The sequence below is a fragment of the Carcharodon carcharias genome, chromosome 9 (genome assembly GCF_017639515.1).
Source record: "Carcharodon carcharias isolate sCarCar2 chromosome 9, sCarCar2.pri, whole genome shotgun sequence".
NCBI lineage: Eukaryota > Metazoa > Chordata > Chondrichthyes > Lamniformes > Lamnidae > Carcharodon > Carcharodon carcharias.
The window spans coordinates 126,672,717-126,691,413 of record NC_054475.1 but is presented as its reverse complement, the minus strand read 5'-3'; the positions used below and the strand labels follow the sequence as shown (position 1 = coordinate 126,691,413).

General features: G+C 42.1%; 1 protein-coding gene across 1 annotated transcript in view; it reads right to left on the bottom strand.

Moving 5' to 3' along the window:
• si:ch211-26b3.4 (connector enhancer of kinase suppressor of ras 2) overlaps positions 1 to 18,697 on the bottom strand; it is a 748,930-nt gene that overhangs the window by 327,106 nt on the left and 403,127 nt on the right. Inside the window, exons 10-11 of the mRNA XM_041195459.1 lie at positions 14,666 to 14,799; positions 13,981 to 14,192 (exon numbers count right to left, since the gene is read on the bottom strand). Coding sequence (XP_041051393.1) covers positions 13,981 to 14,192; positions 14,666 to 14,799 — 346 coding nt within the window. The remainder of the gene's footprint in view (positions 1 to 13,980; positions 14,193 to 14,665; positions 14,800 to 18,697) is intronic.

Genomic DNA, 18,697 nt, shown 5'->3' with positions numbered 1-18,697 from the left:
GAGGGATAATCTTTTATAGTGGACTGACAATGGCGTAGGAAATTTTTGTGAACTGGGGAAATTAACAACGACCCTACTGTGAGACTACTTCAACCTTACAAAGAGTTTGTTAATCAAAGAGCTAAGGAAAAGGCGACAGTCCACACTGCATGGTGTGGGAAGATGCTCTTGTCTGTAGCAAGACAGCTCAGGTTTAGTTTAGGTGAAGCTTTTGTTTATTTTAAATCATTGTTGGGAAAGTTATTGACTTGTTGAACATACTTGTGTGTACACCCTTCTCTGAAGTGAGATTTATCAGGGTGCCTGATCCAGAACAAATAAGCAGATCTTTTTCAAGTACACAAGCTTTGATATTTTTCTTGCGTAAAATCTTACTTCTCAGCATATTCTTTCAACACAGAGTTGTCACTGCACTTTGTACTCTAGAGATTTCACCATCTGACTTGCAGATCTGTTGCTTTGATGTTATCTGTAGCTGCATAGAACCACATAATTTATCTGTGACTGTCTTTAATCTCAGGACTGAATTATTCTTCCTCAGCCCTGACTGATGACACGGCACAGCAGTGACAATGCCAAGACATTGCATATGAATGAATAGTTGGTTGACAGTTCACAACATACCTGACAAAGAATTTAGGAGGGAATAGTGGTAACTAGGAAGACATTTATTCATCAAGTTTAGCATCACTGCAATGTGATTTAAATAAAACTATAGAAGCTTGCAATGCAGAAGGAGGCACATCGTATCTATGCAAGTGCTCAGAAAGCGCTCTCCACCTAATCCCACTCCTGTGTTCTTTAAAATTTTTCTCTAAACATTCCACTCCTTCAAATGCTTATCTCCTTTGTCCTTAAAACATGAAATAGTGTCTGGAAAAACTCAGCCGGTCTGGCAGCATCGGCGAAGAAGAACAAAGTTGACGTTTCGAGTCCTCATGACCCTTCAACAGAACTAAGTAAAAATATGAGAGGGGTGAAATATAAGCTGGTTTAAGGTGGGGGGGGGGAGAGAGAAGTGTGGGGGGGGCGGTGGTTGTAGGGACAAGCAAGCAGTGATAGGAGCAGATAATCAAAAGATGTCACAGACAAAAGAACAAAGAGGTGTTGAGGGTAGTGATATTATCTAAAAGAATGTACTAATTAAGAATGGATGGCAGGACACACAAGGTACAGATAGCTCTTGTGGAGGTGGGGTGAAATAAGACTAAAAGGGCATAAAAGATATAGATTTAAAAATAATGGAAATAGGTGGGAAAAGAAAAATCCATATGAATTATTGGAAAAAACAAAAGGGAGGGGGAAGAAACAGAAAGGGGGTGGGGATGGAGGAGAGAGTTCAAGATCTAAAATTGTTGAACTCAATATTCAGTCCGGAAGGCTGTAAAGTGCCTAGTCGGAAGATGAGGTGCTGTTCCTCCAGTTTGCGTTGAGCTTCACTGGAACAATGCATCAAGCCAAGGACAGACATGTGGGCATGAGAGCAGGGTGGAGCGTTAAAATGGCAAGCGACAGGGAGGTCTGGGTCATTCTTGCGGACAGACCAAAGGTGTTCTGCAAAGCGGTCGCCCAGTCTGCGTTTGGTCTCTCCAATGGAGAGGAGACCACATTGGGAGCAACGAATGCAGTAGACTAAGTTGGGGGAAATGCATGTGAAATGCTGCTTCACTTGAAAGGAGTGTTTGGGCCCTTGGACGGTGAGGAGAGAGGAAGGGAAGGGGCAGGTGTTGCATATTTTGCGTATGCATGGGGAGGTGCCGTAGGTGGGGGTTGAGGAGTAGGGGGTGATGGAGGAGTGGACCAGGGTGGCACAGAGGGAACGATCCCCATGGAATGCCACTGGGGGGGTGAAGGGAAGATGTGTTTGGTGGTGGCATCATGCTGGAGTTGGCAGAAATGGCGGAGGAGGATCCTTTGAATGTGGAGGCTGGTGGGGTGATAAGTGAGGACCCTATCATGTTTCTCGTCGGGACCTGGAAAAATTTATTAATTTTGCTTCCAATCTCCACCCCTCCATCATTTACACATGGTCCATCTCTGACACTTCCCTTCCCTTCCTTGACCTCTTTCTCAATTTCTGGTGATAGACTGTCCAGCAATATCCATTACAAGCCTACCGACTCCCACAGCTACCTCGACTACAGCTCCTCACATCCCGCTTCCTGTAAGGACTCCGTCCCATTCTCTCAGTTCCTTCGCCTCCATCTGATGATGCTACCTTCAAAAACAGTTCCTCTGACATGTCCTCCTTCTTCCTTAACCAAGGTTTTCCACCCACGTTCGTTGACATGGCCCTCAACCGTGACCGGCCCATCTCCCGCGCATCCACCCTCACGCCTTCTCCTCCCTCCCAGAAACATGATAGGGTCCCCCTTGTCCTCACTTATCACCCCACCAGCCTCCGCATTCAAAGGATCATCCTCCGCCATTTCCGCCAACTCCAGCATGATGCCACCACCAAACACATCTTCCCTTCACCCCCCCTAGTGGCATTCCGTGGGGATCGTTCCCTCCATCTCCTGGTCCACTCCTCCATCACCCCCTACTCCTCAACCCCCACCTATGGTACCTCCCCATGCATACACAAAATATGCAACACCTGCCCCATTTACTTCCCCTCTCCTCACCGTCCAAGGGCCCAAACACTCCTTTCAAGTGAAGCAGAATTTCACTTGCATTTCCCCCAACTCAGTCTACTGCATTCGTTGCTCCCAATGCGGTCTCCTCTACATTGGAGAGACCAAACGCAGACTGGGCGACCGCTTTGCAGAACACCTTCGGTCTGTCCACAAGAATGAACCAGACCTCCCTGTCGCTTGCCATTTTAACACTCCACCCTGCTCTCTTGCCCAAATATCTGTCCTTGGTTTGCTGCATTGTTCCAGTGAAACTCAACGCAAACTGGAGGAACAGCACCTCATCTTCCAACTAGGCACTTTACAGCCTTCCGGACTGAATATTGAGTTCAGCAACTTGAGATCTTGAACTCCCTCCTCCATCCCCACCCCCTTTCCGTTTCTTCCCCCTCCCTTTTGTTTTTTCCAATAATTCATATGGATTTTTCTTTTCCCACCTATTTCCATTATTTTTAAATCTATACCTTTTATGCCCTTTTAGTCTTATTTCACCCCACCCCCACTAGAGCTATCTGTACCTTGTGTGTCCTGCCATCCATTCTTAATTAGCACATTCTTTTAGATAATATCACCACCTTTAACACCTCTTTGTTCTTTTGTCTGTGACATCTTTTGATTATCTGCTCCTATCACTGCTTGCTTGTCCCTACAACTACCCCCTCCACAAACTTCCCTCCCCCCACACCCCGACCTTAAACCAGCTTATATTTCACCCCTCTCCTATTTTTACTTAGTTCTGTTGAAGGGTCATGAGGACTCGAAACGTCAACTTTGTTCTCCTCCGCCGATGCTGCCAGACCTGCTGAGTTTTTCCAGGTATTTCTGTTTTTTTTTTGGATTTCCAGCATCTGCAGTTTTTTGTTTTTATCTATGAAATAGTGTCTGCCTTGATTACTCCTTGTGGCAAAACATGCTATGCTTCAACCTTCAGTTAAACGGAGTTTCCCATCATCTCTCTTCTCACTCTTCTTAGGACAAGTTTTAATTTATGGTCACTTGTAATCAACTCCCTGACAAGACGAAATAATCTTTCTTTATTTACCCCATCAAAGCCCTTCATTGTTTTAAACATCTCTATTGATTCTCCTCATAATCTTCTTTGGTCCAGTGGAAATAACCCAGAATCACAAGTTTCTTCATCCATGTAATTTTTCACGCCTGGCAACATCCAGATGAATTCACATTGCCTTCTCTGTGTAGCTTTAATGCCCTTTATATATCCGGGTACACATAAGTAAAAACTATTGCCTTATATAGGTTACCTTTACTGCTTTGCAATGAACCTAAACTGGCAATGTAACCCCAAAGTCAGGGACTGAGCTGACTCGAGTGAAGCAGAGTGACCCTGGGAGCAGTGGTCCCCCACCATTTTGGTTAAAACCACATAGAGTGTGAATCTAGTGCAGTGCTGAAACTGGTTTGCAAAGAACTCAGTGGGTGGTGGGGAAGTGGAACAGGATTCCAATGGATCACGGGACACTGAGCCTAATTTAGAGAGCAGAGGTTCTCCACTCCCCGCTCTGTAAGGAGTTACATTGCAAACTTAGGGGAGTGAGTTCTGTGCACGTGTGTATCAAAGAGCATGCAGAGCTCTCCCCTAGAGTTTAGGTTCACACCATGCAAGAGACAACCAACATAAATATTGCAATGACTCTGAATGATTGCTACAGTATAAACGCACCATAGAAATGATAACCAGGTTACAACCCAAGCAACTAATTCAGTGATGATCAAAATCTATAACAGGATATTTTGAGCAAATTCTAATTGTTAAAGAGCAAGGTTAGTATGTTACAATGAAATTATACTATGGTATTATTGGAATATGTGCGATTTTATTTGTAAACTGAGAAAGGGATATACTGTATTTTGTTTTTCTGTCTCGCAGTAAGTAAGCTCATTGTCATAGTTGATGTCTTTGATAAGTAATGGCATTCAGTAAAGGTTAATTCAAAGGTTTGGATATATCTAGAAAGAATGGGAAAATGATTTGAGAAGACCAGTGTTATTAATAAGAGAAAATATGACAACTCATCACATAAAATGATTTAATCCAAAATGAGGTTAGTTGGGTGGAAATTTCTCATACAAAATGCTTCAAATTAATGACTGAGAATTGGTGATCAGTGGGCCAAAAGCAAAAATCGACCTAATTAATCAAGTGGGAAACAATAGTATCTGAGGAATGAAAAGGAGTAATTAGGAGTGATTTCAACGACCTAGAAATTAAGTTAAATGATGATAAGAAACTTTGAAAGTGAGAGGTAAATTTATAGGTCTTGAAATTAAGAGTGCTTTTCAAGAAGATTATCTAAAGCAACAGCAACTTATATAGTGTCTTAATGTAGAAAAACCAATGCAAGCTAAAAAACAGAATGAGTTAAGGATGTATTGGAGACCCGTACATACTATCTGGAAGCAACAGGAAATTGCTAACCATATATGTATAAAAATATGTTGTAACTTATATTAAATGTTTCTGAATTGCCTTGAGGGGGGATTTAATATTTCCATGTCCCTGTGAGGTCGGATACGGAATGCCTTGAATTTATCTTTTGGGTGGGAATTTTTGGGGATGTAAGCCCGCAATTGCCAGGAGCCAGAACAGAGGAGCTATTTTCCCTAAGACAGCTTGCTAAATGGAAGTCTCCGTGCTCACTGTCCTGTTTAGGACAGCGGGCAGGCTCTTGGTGCTGCCAATGCAATCCTCCACTTGGATCACTGTGGCCCCCTTTTTGGGGGATAGAGTCTCTGGCTCTGATGCCCCTCCAGCCTGTTGTTAGGAGGTCCCCTCCATTAAACTGGCAGCCTCCACATGAGATGGGAGCCTCTCAACCAATGGTCCCATCAAAGTGCCCCTGATTGGGGCTTTAAGTATTTAAATTGGCTGCCTGCATCCATTCAGTAGGTAGACGCCCTGCCTGCTCCGGGAAGTTCCTTGGCAGCTTGAATGCATCAGAGAGCCATCCCGATGTGGCTCCCCACAATTTTTCCCAGCCCTCCTTAGCCTGCTATCCTGGGCCCAGGAAAATTCAGCTGTAAACAACTACTCCCTCCTGAATTACTTTGGTCATGCAGGCAACAGGACAGTACCAGAAAACATTTATTGACTTTAGTGTGAACCAGTACTTGGCACTGGTCTGAGGGCCAACCTGGGGCCTTCCAAGCTTTGAAACAATAACACTTGCCCAAATATGGCTGCACGCTCCATTAGCAGACAACTTCCTGGGATCATGTTGCTTTAGATGGTGGTGGCATAGTGGTATTATCACTAGACTAATATTCTAGAGGCCCAGGCAAATGCTCTGGGGACCTGGGTTTGAATTCCACCACTGCAGATGGTAAAATTTAAATTCAATAAAACTCTGGAATTAAAAGTCTAGTGATGACCATGAAACCATTGTCGATTGTCATTAAAAATCCATCAGGTTCACTACTGCCCTGTAGGGAAGGGAATCTGCTGTCCATACCTGATCTGGCCTACGTGTAACTCCAGACCCACAGCAATGTGGTTGACTCTTAAATGCCCTCTGAACAAGGGCAATTGAGAATGGCCAATAAATAGTGGCCTAGCCAGTGATGTCATCCCCATGAACAAATAATAAAAAAATCCAAGCCAGTCTGAAGTGCCAGGTTGTATTAATGTCAGTGCTGCCAAGAAAGAAAGAATTTTCATTTATATAGCACCTTCCGCGATCTCAGGACATTCCCCAAAGTACCTTACAGACAATTAAGTACTTATGAAATGTAGTTACTGTGAATATTTAAGAAATGTGGCTTCAAGACTGCTCCTGCAGCCTACATCACCAGGTCAATTGAGGAAGTGAGTAGAGATGTGAAAGGTTATTCTCTCAGAAGGCACCACAAATGAAGGTAATCAGCTTGTGGTAATACAGATCTGACCTCAGATATTATTGTTTTGCACAGATTAGCTATTCTTTTTACCTATGAAGCAATAGTGATTCCACTTCAAGAGTAATTCACTGTGAAGCTACTTTGGGCATCCTGAAGCTGTGAAAGGTGCTATATATGAAAAATCTTTGAGTTCTTCTTCAGTTTGCCAGGCAACTGAGATGAGAGGGAGGGGATGAGAAATGTATTGCTAAAAGCAACCAGGAGCAGTACCAGGCATACCTAACAATGAGATGTCAACCTAGCAAAGTTACAAAAGAGGGCTGCTTGCGTACCAAACAGCTGAAGCAGCAAGTGATAAACAAAACTATGTGATTCCATAACCAATGTATCAGATCTAAGCTCTGCAGTCCTGCCACAATCAGTAGTGAATGGTGGTGGACAATTAACAACTCACTGGAAGAGGAGGCTCCACAAATATCCCATTCCTCAAAGATGGGGGAGCCCAGCACGTCAGTGCAAAACATAAGACTAAAGCATTTGCCAGAATCTTCAACCATAAGTGCCGAGTGGATGATCCATCTCAGCCTTCTCCAGAGGTCCCCATGATCACAGATGCCAGTCTTCAGCCAATTCAATTGCACGTGATATCAAGAAATGACTGAAGGCACTGGATACTGCATATGTTATGGGGCCTGACAACATTCCAGCAATAATACTGAAGACTTGTGCTCCAGAACTTGCCGTGCCCCTGCTAAGCTGTTCCACTGGCATCTACAAAAAGCAGGGCTAATCCAATTGGCCAATTGGCACCCCATCAGTTAACTCTCAATCATCAGTAAAATGGAAGGGGTCATCAACAGTGCTATCAAGTGGCACTTGCTTAGCAGTAACCTGCTCACTGATGCCAAGTTTGGGTTCCACCAGGGTCACTAAGCTCCTGATCTTATTACAGCCTTGGTTCAAACATGGACAAAAGAGCTGAGCTCCCGAGTTGAGGTGAGAGTGACTGCCCTTGACATCAAGGCAGCATTTGACCAAGTGCGGCATCGACGAGCCCTAGCAAAGCTGGAGGCAATGGGAATCGGGGTAAAACTCTCTGCTAGTTGGAATCATTCCTAGCACAAAGGCAGATGGTTGTGGTTGTTAGAGGTCAGTCATCTCAGTTCCAGGACATCACTGCACGAGTTCCTCAGGGTAGTATCCTAGGCCCAGCTATCCTCAGCTGCTTCATCAATGACCTTCCTTCCATCCTATGGTCAGAAGTGGGGATGTTTGCTGATGATTGCACAATGTTAAGCACCATTCGGAACTCCTCAGATGCTGAAACAGTCTATGTCCAAATGCAGCAAGACCTGGACAATATCCGGGCTTGGGCTGACAGGTGGCCAGGTGGACTTTGTGCCACACAAGTGTCAAGTAATGACCATCTCCAACAAGAGAGAATCTAACCTTGACATTCAAAGGCATTACCATCACTGAATCCCCTATTATCAACATCCTAGGGGTTACCACTGACCAGAAACTGAACTGGACTAGCCATTTAAATACTGCGCCTACAAGAGCAGGTCAGCGGCTAGGAATCCTGCGGTGCATAACTCACCTCCTGACTCCTCAAAGTCTGTCCACCATCTACAAGGCACAAGTCAGGAATATGATGGAATACTCACCATTTGCCTGGAGGAGTGCAGCTCCAACAACATTTAAGAAGCTTGACACCATCCAGGATAAAGCAGCCCGCTTGATTGGCACCCCATCCACAAACAGTCACTCCCTCCACCATCAACACACAGTGGCAGCAGTGTGTATCATCTATGAGATGCACTGCAGGAATTCACCAAGGCTCCTTAGGCAGCACCTTCCAAACCCACAACCGCTACCATCTAGAAGGACAAGGACAGCAGACACATGGGAACAGAACCACCTGGAAGTTCCCCTCCAAGCCACTCACCATACTGACTTGGAAATATTTCACCGTTCCTTCACAGGTCAAATCCTGGAACTTCCTCCCTAAAAGCATTGTGGGTGTAGCTACACCACTGAAGCAATTCACGCAGGTAACTCACCAGTGCCAAGGGCAATTAGGGATGGAAAATAAATGCTGGCCGAGCCAGGGATGCCCGCATCCTGTGAAATAATAAAAAAAAATCCTCCCATGATTCTGTAATAGAGTTCTGCAAGATACAAGGCCTCTACTCTCTACAGAGTCAAAAAAAGGTTGTGAATCCTTCGTATGGAAAATTGAAATTATAATCCAGAAAATATTAAGATCACATTGCTTTTTGTAATAAATGTTCTTTACATAGAACGATGAAAACAATGTTTAGTATGCATTTTGTGTTTAAGGTAGAAACATTAAACAATACGACCAGCAATTTATTAATTTATGACTGTAAAACCTATACACCAATGGTTAGAATTATGGAATTTTACAACACAGAAAGATCATATTTGGTCCACTGTGCATGTGCCAACTCCCTACCTTTTCAAATTCCCTTTTCAAAGAGGCATGCCATGTTATGGGAATACCTACATTAAAAATTCAGCTCTTCCTTCACGGTTTAAATTTTCACACCCTGTTATCGACTCATGGGTCAGCAGAAGCCATTTTTCCCAAGTTACCTTGCCAAAATCCCTCATCATTTTCAATCCCTGTGGTTCCTCTCCTCCTTAACCATGTCCAATCTAGTAAAAGAGACCCAATTTCTATCGTCTCTGTCGAAATAACTAAAGCCTGAAATTCCTGGCATCATCTTAGTAAATATATCCTGAACCTTCTCTATCACCTTGAGATCCTTCCTAAAACAGTGACACAATACTCAATGGCCTACCCAACAATACACACCCTTTCATTAACCTTTTGCCTTTTTTTCTAGTTTTCCTGCGCAATTTAGATAGCTTTTAGTATTTTTTTAAAAAAAGCATTTTCCTGCTATCCTTCTGAATTTATTTGTTCACCTATTTGATGGCTCCTTGAGACACAGGCTACTTTGAAGAGAAGTTTCTGTTCAGAAGATTCAGGTATGAAAAGGTTTGCATATATGTGTGGATAAAACATTTCTCAATATGTTAGTATTAAAACAGATGTTTACAATACCATATAATAATTGAGAAGCAGCAAACATCACCATTAAAACAATCAGAGTAAATTTCAGTTTCAAAAATTGGCTTATTTGTTATATGGTTCAAAATTATGTTATCTCTTTCATTGACAAACAAAATAATGTGAGTCAGCACTTCCATAGAAATGGAGCCCTACAATGTCACAGTGGGATAGATTGCAAACAAAACATCTCAGAATCATAAGGGAAATGTGCTAGGTTAAAGCCTGTGACTATCCAGATATTTGTTTTTAATTTGAAGTATGAAGAACTAATATTTCAAATTGACCAAAATATAGATTCAAAAGGTGTCTCAGCTAGGGCTAACAGCAGAGCAACTGAAAACTATAACAGCTTGTATTTATATGGCACTTTTAACATAACAAAACAGGAACACTGTAAAGCAAAACGTGGCACTGAGCCACATAAGGAGATGTTGGGGCAGACGACCAAATGCTGGGTCAAAGAGGTAGGTTTTAAACAGCATCTTAAAGGAGGAAACAGAGGTGGAGAATACTTGGGAGGGTATTCCACAGCTTAGGTCCTAGGCAGCTGAAGGCCACCAATGGTGGAGCACTTAAAATTGGGGATTTTCAAGAGGCCACAATTAGAGGAATGCAGATACCTCGGAAGGTTGTAGAGCTGGAGGAGGTTACAGAGATAGGAAGGGTGAAGCTATGGAGAGATTTGAAAAGAAATATAAGAATGTTAGAATCAAGAGTTTGCTTAACCAGAAGCCAATGTAGGTCAGAGAGAACAGGGGTGATGGTTGGCATGATTTAAGACAAGGACAGCATTGTTTCGGATGACCTCAAGGTGATGGAGAGCAGAATGTGCCTGACAGGAGTGCATTAGAATAATCAATTCTAGTGGTAACCACAGCATGGATGAGGGTTTCAGCAGCAGATGAGCTGAGTCAAGGGTGGAGCTAAGCGATGTTATAGAGATTATTTAAAGCCAGTCTTAGTGATGTGGTGGATAATCAAACTCATCATGGGGTCAAATATGAGATGGATGATTCAAGTGAATTGTGCAGGGAGACAGCGGATATAATTCAAAAGGTTAAGCATATCTTTTATGTGTATTCACAGTTGGAATATAGGAAAAGTGGCAACCAACTTGTGCAGGTTCCCACAAACAGCAATGAAATAACGACCAGATAATCTGTCTCAGTAATACTGATCTTCAAAATAATGCCACCAAAGTGTTTATATTCAGCCATGAAGGAAGAAGAGACCTCAGTTTATTGTCTTATCTGAAAGACAGCACCTCCGACTCTGCAACAGAAAGTTTCTTTTTAAATTAGGATAAAAGCTAAGGGAACTCTGAGAGGGAATAAAAAGAAAGGGAAAATGACTGAAAGGAGATTGTGATGTCCAAAGCTACCAGTAATTTTTCAGGATTATGAAATTTAAACAATATAAGAATAGGGAAGCATCTGGGAATTAATACAAAATTTGACATATCATAGCTTATTTATTGTGTTAGTAAAAGCAAAATCCTGCAGAGGCTGGAAATCTGAAAGAAAAACAGAAAGTGCTGGAAACCAAAGTAAGTTATATTGGACTCTAAGCATTAGCTCTGTTTCTCTAATCACATATGTTGCCAGACCTGCTGAGTTTTTCCAGAATTTTTTGCTTTTGTTGTTAACCTGTTAGTCCCTCCCTGAGGCAAAAGGGTCCAATAGTCATTCTGAAAGTAAAAACTGATAAAAACTGAAAAGGCAGAATTCTGAAAAAGAGTATGAAGGTGACGAGGGAGAGAATGGCTCGTGGGCGCAGAGGGGAGGGAACGAAGTGCTTCAAATGCTAAGGGATTGAGAGTGTATGAAAAGGAAACCAGCCCTCCAGCCAACAAAAACATTTCAACACTGAGGTGAACAAAAAAAAATTGAGAAGTATCCAAAAATAATGCAGAGAAAGAAATTGTTATCCATTAGAAGACTCAGCTGCAGGGCCAGAATTTTCCAGCCCCTCACGCTGGCGGGATCTCCTGGTCCCGCCGACATGATCGGAGATTTCAAAGGCTTTCCAGCCCTGCTGTGAAGGAGCCTTCAGCACAGTGAGGGGGGCTGGAAAATTCCGGCCCATGTGTTTCTTCTGAATTCCAGCTGAATATGACAAATTCCAAAGATTGAGAAGTGATTCAAAAGCTGGAGTACTGGAAAAGGAAAACTAGGGTTTAAAATATGCAGCAGAACAACAGGAAAATAAAACAAATTTTACTCGTGATGACCAAATTGAGAATATTTCACAATTATTTGAGACAGAAATGAAAAGAGAAGAACTCAGCCAAAGAATTGAATCTTCGGCCGGAGTCTAAGCTTTGAAAAAAGAAGAATGGGAGAGCTGAACTTTTAATTGCTCTCTTATATTTGTGATCTCTAGCTTTGGACTCCCCCGCAAACAAAACAATGTTATGTCTACCCTATCAAACTCCTTCATAATTAAAAAACAATTAAATTAAGCCTTCTTTTGTTTAGGCAAAAGAGCCCCTTTGTGTTCAGCCATTCCTAATAATTATAGCCTCTCAGTTCTGGTATTGTCCTTGTTAATTATTTTTTGCTCTTCTCCAGTCCCTCTATGTACTTTTTGTAATAAGGAGACCAGAACTGTGCACAGGATTCGAAGTGTGGTCTAACTAGTGTTCTATACAAGTTTAACACAATTTCTCGCTTTTTAAAATTCTGTTCCTTCAGAAACTGAATTTCTAGGGGCGGGTTTTACCATTGGAGGCAAGGAACCTGAAGGTGGGTCCAATTCCACAATGTGTTCCTGCTTCCGTCCCCGGTCTGCTATGAAGCTCAATTTTCACAGGGGTCGGAGTCTTAAGAGACCAGTCTACCACAATTGGTGCTGGGAATAGAAGCAGGACACCGGGGAGCAGACCACATTCTAGCCCGAATCAGCTGCCATTGCATTGGCTGCCATCTCTGGGTGGTCTTAAACAATCAAGAGGACCTTCATCTTCAAAGTGGCCAGGGCAAATGGAGAGCTGCGACCCAGGATAGGATAGGGAAATATTGGTTATTAAAATTTCATTGTTGCTGTCCAAACTTTCACTTTTGCATCAAATAAAACCTTTTCAGCTCTGCCACCCCTGTTCCTGCTAGGTTGCATATGGTCAGCTTCAGGGAGATCCTAACAGCCACCCGCCCCATGAAAATCTTGGGAGGACAGAAGGCTAGCTCTTAATGAGTACCCTAATGACCTCAACACCCCTAATTAATGAGGCTGTTGACTTCAATCTCCTGCCCAACCACCGGTCCTCAGGGAAAATCAAGAGTTGGGAATGGAGGCGGCAGACCACTATGCAGGCTGCAGGCAGTTTTTTTTTGCTTTCCCGCTTCCATTTGTCCCAGTTTGTGACAGGAAAAGGGGAGCATAACATCCAGTCCTATGTGACCCCAGACTCACATCAATGTGGTTGACTCTCAACAGCCCTGTGAAATGGCCTAGCAAGCCACCAAGACACATCGCCCCCAACTTTTCAGAGCACTTAGGAATGGGCAACAAACGCTGGCTTTGCCAATATTTCTCACATCCCTTGACTGAACAAATTCAAAATGGGTTGGTAGCACACGCCTCTGATTTAGAAGATTATGGGTTCAAGTGCCACCCTCGAGACTTGGGCCAGAGTTTTGCAGCCCTGCTACAGCATGTCTCCCTGCTGTGGATATTGCGAGCTATTTAAATCTCCATTCAGTTTGGTGGGACCATAATATGCTGCCGGGCAGGAGGGACATAAAATACTGGCCTTGAGCACAAAAAATCTAGGCTGACACTCCATAGCAGTGCTAAGCGAGTGCTGCACTGTCGATGGTGCTGTCTTTCAGATCAGATGTGAAACTGAGACCCCTTATGCTCTCTTTGTTGGGTGCACAAGATCCTATAGTGCAATTTTTTAAAATAGAAGGGGAATTATCCCTGATATCAGTAATTATCTCTTAATCTCTATCACTAAAAAAAAGATTAACTAATGATTATCATGTGGTCGTTTGTGGGAGTTTGTTGTGTGCAAATTGGCTGCTGCATTTCCTTCATTGCAACAATTTGTATAGACGTGCTTTCTCCAAACCTTCCAGTGTTCTTCACCAAGGACCATATTTTTCAACACAGGAATTTCAGGAATTTGGGTCAAAGACTTAGCCAAAAAATCAGGAGTCACAAGTTTAACCAAATACTATTAAATTAGGAGGACTGTAATAGTCACAATTTTTTGAAGCTATTTTTATTCTTTTTGCTGTTTTTTTCTTATTTTACTTTCAACTTCCTAAAGCATTATGTACCATCTCCAGAGGACAGGAAAGATCCTGAATCACTTTCAACTGGAAAGAATGCAGCTATTTAAAACAAAAGTGAAATATTCCAAAACGCAAGGCAAATACCAACCATGAGTTGGTGTTTTCTCTCTTCTCCGGATACCAGTTGCTCTCCCTCTCTCATATTCAGAACTCATAGGCAAACCTTCTCCTTCCATTAATGTGTAATATTTTCCACTTTCATGGTCCAGAAAGTAACTGGAAGATTCAGAACCTTTCATCCCAGACTTTGCCATCCCATACTTGCCAATGTCGTCACAAGGCAATATCCCCAATTCATCCCTAAAGCAAGAAAATAAAAGGTCAAAAAACAACCATTAGTTCCAAGGCTTCAAAACATGTCAACTTTCTGCGTGGGTTCAGTTGCCAATCCTTTTAAAGTGAGTTTGATGGCTCTCAAATGGAAGCTTGGTTGGAAGGTCATGCTGCAGAAAGCAAGGGTGTTTTGCTTTATACTCTTTGAAACAATGTTAATGTTCCTTTTACATTATGAAGTTTGGATTTGCAAAGCAAAGGGAAAGCAGGTATGCAAATAATGAGTAATCTGAGTATACAGATGCCAGAAACACTACAAAAAAAATGATGTTTGAGTGTTAACTTTCACTAATAGCAAAATTTTCAGTGACACATGAATGATACATTTATCGGCAAGTTACTTGAAAGGACTGAAAGTTGGCGTTTTCAGCTGACCCTAATGGTGAAGACAATTGACCAGTGTTTAAGATAGAGCAGGAATTCCCCATTTAAAGACTTACCTGGGACCGTAGATTCCTGACAGGGGAGATAGAATAAAGACATCATGAAGGGTGGAACTGTCATATTTTGATGATATGCCAATGGTGCTAGTTGGTGTTGTAGAGCTGCTTGTAGGACTTGTAGGAATAACTGGCTGGAGAAGATGAAAATGATATATGATTAGTGCCAGACACAAGTCAATCTTGCAAATTACCACTTGAGCATCTGTACATATCTACAGTGTAACTATCACTGTCATGTGTTTAAAAAAAGTCAGATCCATTGGTCAGTCTTTGGTGGTGTTGTTTGAGGAAAATATGTTGGACAGGAAATGGAGAGGACTCACTTGTTCTTCATTGAATAGTGCAACAGGATGTTCTGCAGGTCTTATGACTCAGTTGGTAACACTCCTGTCTCTAAGCCAGATGACCCTAGGTTCAAGTCCCACTCTAGAACTTTATGGTCACAGAAAAGGAGTTCATGATACAGTTCAACAGGTTGTCATTCACCCTGCAAACACTTCCAACCCTCTACACCATTCTCCAAGAGGAGAAATGTGTGGGAAATTATGCAAAGCAAACAAATGGGACGTTCTTTGCCTACTTGGGACTGAATAGAGGGAGAAACTGTTCCCATTGGCAGAAGTATTGAGAACCAGAAAAAACTGATTTAAAGTGATTAACAAAAGAAGCAATGGTGACTTGCGGAAAAACTTTTTGAGCATCGAGAGGTTACAATCTGGACTGCACTGCCTGAGAGCATAGTGGAGGCAGATTCAATCAGGGTTTTCAAAAAGGGATTTGGATAATTATCTGAAGAGAAAGTATTTGCAGGACTACTGGAAAAAGGCAGGAGAGTGGGATTAGGTGAGTTGCTGTTGCAGAGAGCTGGCATGGACACAATAGGTCAAATGGCTTCCTTCTGTGCTGTAACCATTCTATGATTCTATGGTTGTATAAGCAGTCACTCGATGCTGAGAGAGGAACACTGCGAAGATATCTGTGAGAAAATTTTTATGGTACTTGGATAAGCAATAGAGAACAAGGATTTCAAATAAGAGTTCAGAGGGGTAGAACAAGGTGAGATGTTAAAAGGAAGAGAAAGTGCCAAAGGAGTAGCAGGGCAAAGCAAGATGCAATTTAGTGATAAAAGCCATATCACCACTGGGAAGTAATGGGAGGCATAGCCAGGTCGGGTGGCTTCATCTTGGAGCAAGGTGTCATTAGCCCTTAGTTAGGTTTCCATCAAGGCCATGGTGCCAATACAATCATTCACCCTAAGCTGCCAAGGGCCTTGTTCACAAGTGAACAGACATTCTGGGGGGAGGTGCAGAGAGGAGTGGTGAGAGCTAATTCACTGGCAGAGTGTGTAGGGTCTGAACTGGTAGGAGTGAGATGAACAGGGAGAAGTTTGGCAACATTAATCCTGGCGGGCATGCTGGGCAGGAGGGTTGGTGAAAGAGTAGGATGGAGCCGTTACTGTTGCAGCTCATAAGGAGGCAGCGACGAGTGCCTCAATGGGTTCTTTGGAAGATGCAAAGAGAGGAACAGAAGGTAGCTCTAGCCTTGTTTAAGAGGAAGACAAACCTGGTGGCAGGAGCATAGGAAGATTGTAAAGTAAGAAAAGGTTGGAGAAGGGATTTGGGAGGGCAGAGTACCTGAGAGCAGATAAATGAGAGGAGGTACGACAACATGAAATAGGGGTCCAGGAGGGGTAAAGAGAAAATAAATAAGTGGCAATAGAAGGAATGGGCTTGGGCCTGAAACCCACAACCTTAGAAGCAGAGGCAAAACTGCAACCAACTAAGTGAAGCTGACGCTATAACATGCAAGCCAGCTTAGTGCCATTTTAACATTTATATTTAATTTGTTTCCCTGTGATGGAAAGCCAGTATCCTGGCCAACAGATGTTTGATTAACAGCTCTGATAATAAATCCTGTTCCGACAAACCTGGGAAGAACCATAAACATGACAACCAGTAGTGTGCTCTATAGAATTATGTTATAAATAATTCATTCAATTCCATAAAACATTGGACATTGATATATTTAGAAGTTTCATTTATATTTGAAAACTTATGTTTGAACCCAATTATTCAAGCTAGGAAACATTCATGATTTTAATCAGAACAATCCATTGAAAAGCATTACAGGGGTTGTAAATTGTTCGAAAGTTTTGTTTTGTCAGTCATTATATAATCATCACCATTTGTTGTAGCTGTTTTTGGAAACAAAGCCTAGAAATGACTGTTAGATGATATGAACAGATTAGTATTAAGTATTGTTGTGGCATTCCTTTGTTGACTATTGTAAAACAGGCACTGATTCATTGATTTGAATGCCGAACACCTTTGTTGGAATTGTTCAACTACTCAGTTTTCCAAAAGCCATTTTCACATTCAGATGATTTAAGCTTGTGCCTCAGCACTATAGTAATGGTATAAATCAAATAAAAGTGAAATGTAAGTAAGTTTTAACTGTGCTTGATCTATCAAGTCATTATACATTACAGTTGTTAAAAAAATTACAAAGATGTTTATAGCCAGTTTACTTCTACTCATTACTAAATTACTCAAAAATTATGTTTCAATGTAATACCCGGATTAAGTGAACATCCTACATTATTGCATCAACCCATTAGTTAATCATTTTCCCTTTAGTTAATATCTGAGTTTTACTTTGTGCAGAAAAAAAGCATCTCATCCTGTTGACAATTGGCAGGGGCTGGGGTAGTACTGCAAGACATGCCTGAGAGTAAGATTTCCTCCCACTGCAAGTTATAGTGAGACCGTAAGTAAGTTTTGTGAAAATTTCCTCTGTCAGTCTGAACACTTTCCGAAAGAACAATTTCATTAAAAGTAACAGACTAAGGAAACCATCACAAATGTGCTTAAAATGCCATATATAGTTAGCAGAGTAGACCAGATTATCCACACAGTTACTGACACAATCAGCTCACTGCTTTTATTTTGTTGGACAGAACTAAAATGTTTGTTTATTTGAGGCACTTTGGGACATTTCTGAGAGGTATGACAAAGCACCATATGAAGGCAGCTTGTTCCTTCTGTAAGTGCAACCCAAGTAAATACAGAATTATTTCTTTCCACAGAATGAAATTTGCTGCCAGCAGGGCCAGCCAATATGCTTATTAAAGTGAGCACTAAGATCACTCCAGGACACCTTTAATTAATGAGTCCAATAATTGAAGGAGGCCTGCTCCATTTATTACTGCAACATCTTTCTGCATTTCTGTAACTAAAGAGCTAATGAAGACAAACATCTTTTAAATGAGAAATTGTCAGGGTGTTACAAAGTAGCAGAGCTTATAAAGATACATTGAGGGCTACGTTGGCCCCAAAAACAGCGATGGGATTGCTATATGTAGTTAACCCCCAGCCATTGATTGCATCACAAGCAGCATGCCAACTTTGTGCTTCTGGCTCATTTGAATGATCTCTGCATCCAGCCAGTGCTTAACAGCGCTGTTCACTAGCTGGATACATCAGTAGGGAACCAATTTTGAGTGGCTAGCACCATTTAAAGCTGGGTTGCCAACTGTGATTAAATGTATTCCTGAAGGTTTCATCACATGACTTGCCCCCACGCTCCAGCCACTAGTTGGTCAACACATCCATCCTTGTGACGCACAACCTTCCTAGGTCAACTGGAAAGCAAAAAGACTTATTACCTAATGGGATGATGCTTGACTGTCAGCCAAACAGCCTTTTTTCTACCATTTATAATCTTTTTATATCTAATGAAGAGAAATGTTCAAAAAAAGTGACAAAAACCCCGATCTTTTCTACTGTCCAATGATTTTTCTCCAGGGCTGCAAACAGCAATGTCCTAGAGACTGATCTTCAATTCCTGGAGACTCCAGGCCAATCCTGGCAGGTTGGCAACCCTACTTAACACTGACCTGCAAAGGTTGCCTGCAACTCTTAAAGGGAAAGTGGAGTTTGGCTAAAGTATGTGCTGGGACTTGTGGTTGAAGAGAATCTGACCTGGAAAGACACAAGAATGGCACAATAGGGGACAGCATGGGTTCCAAGG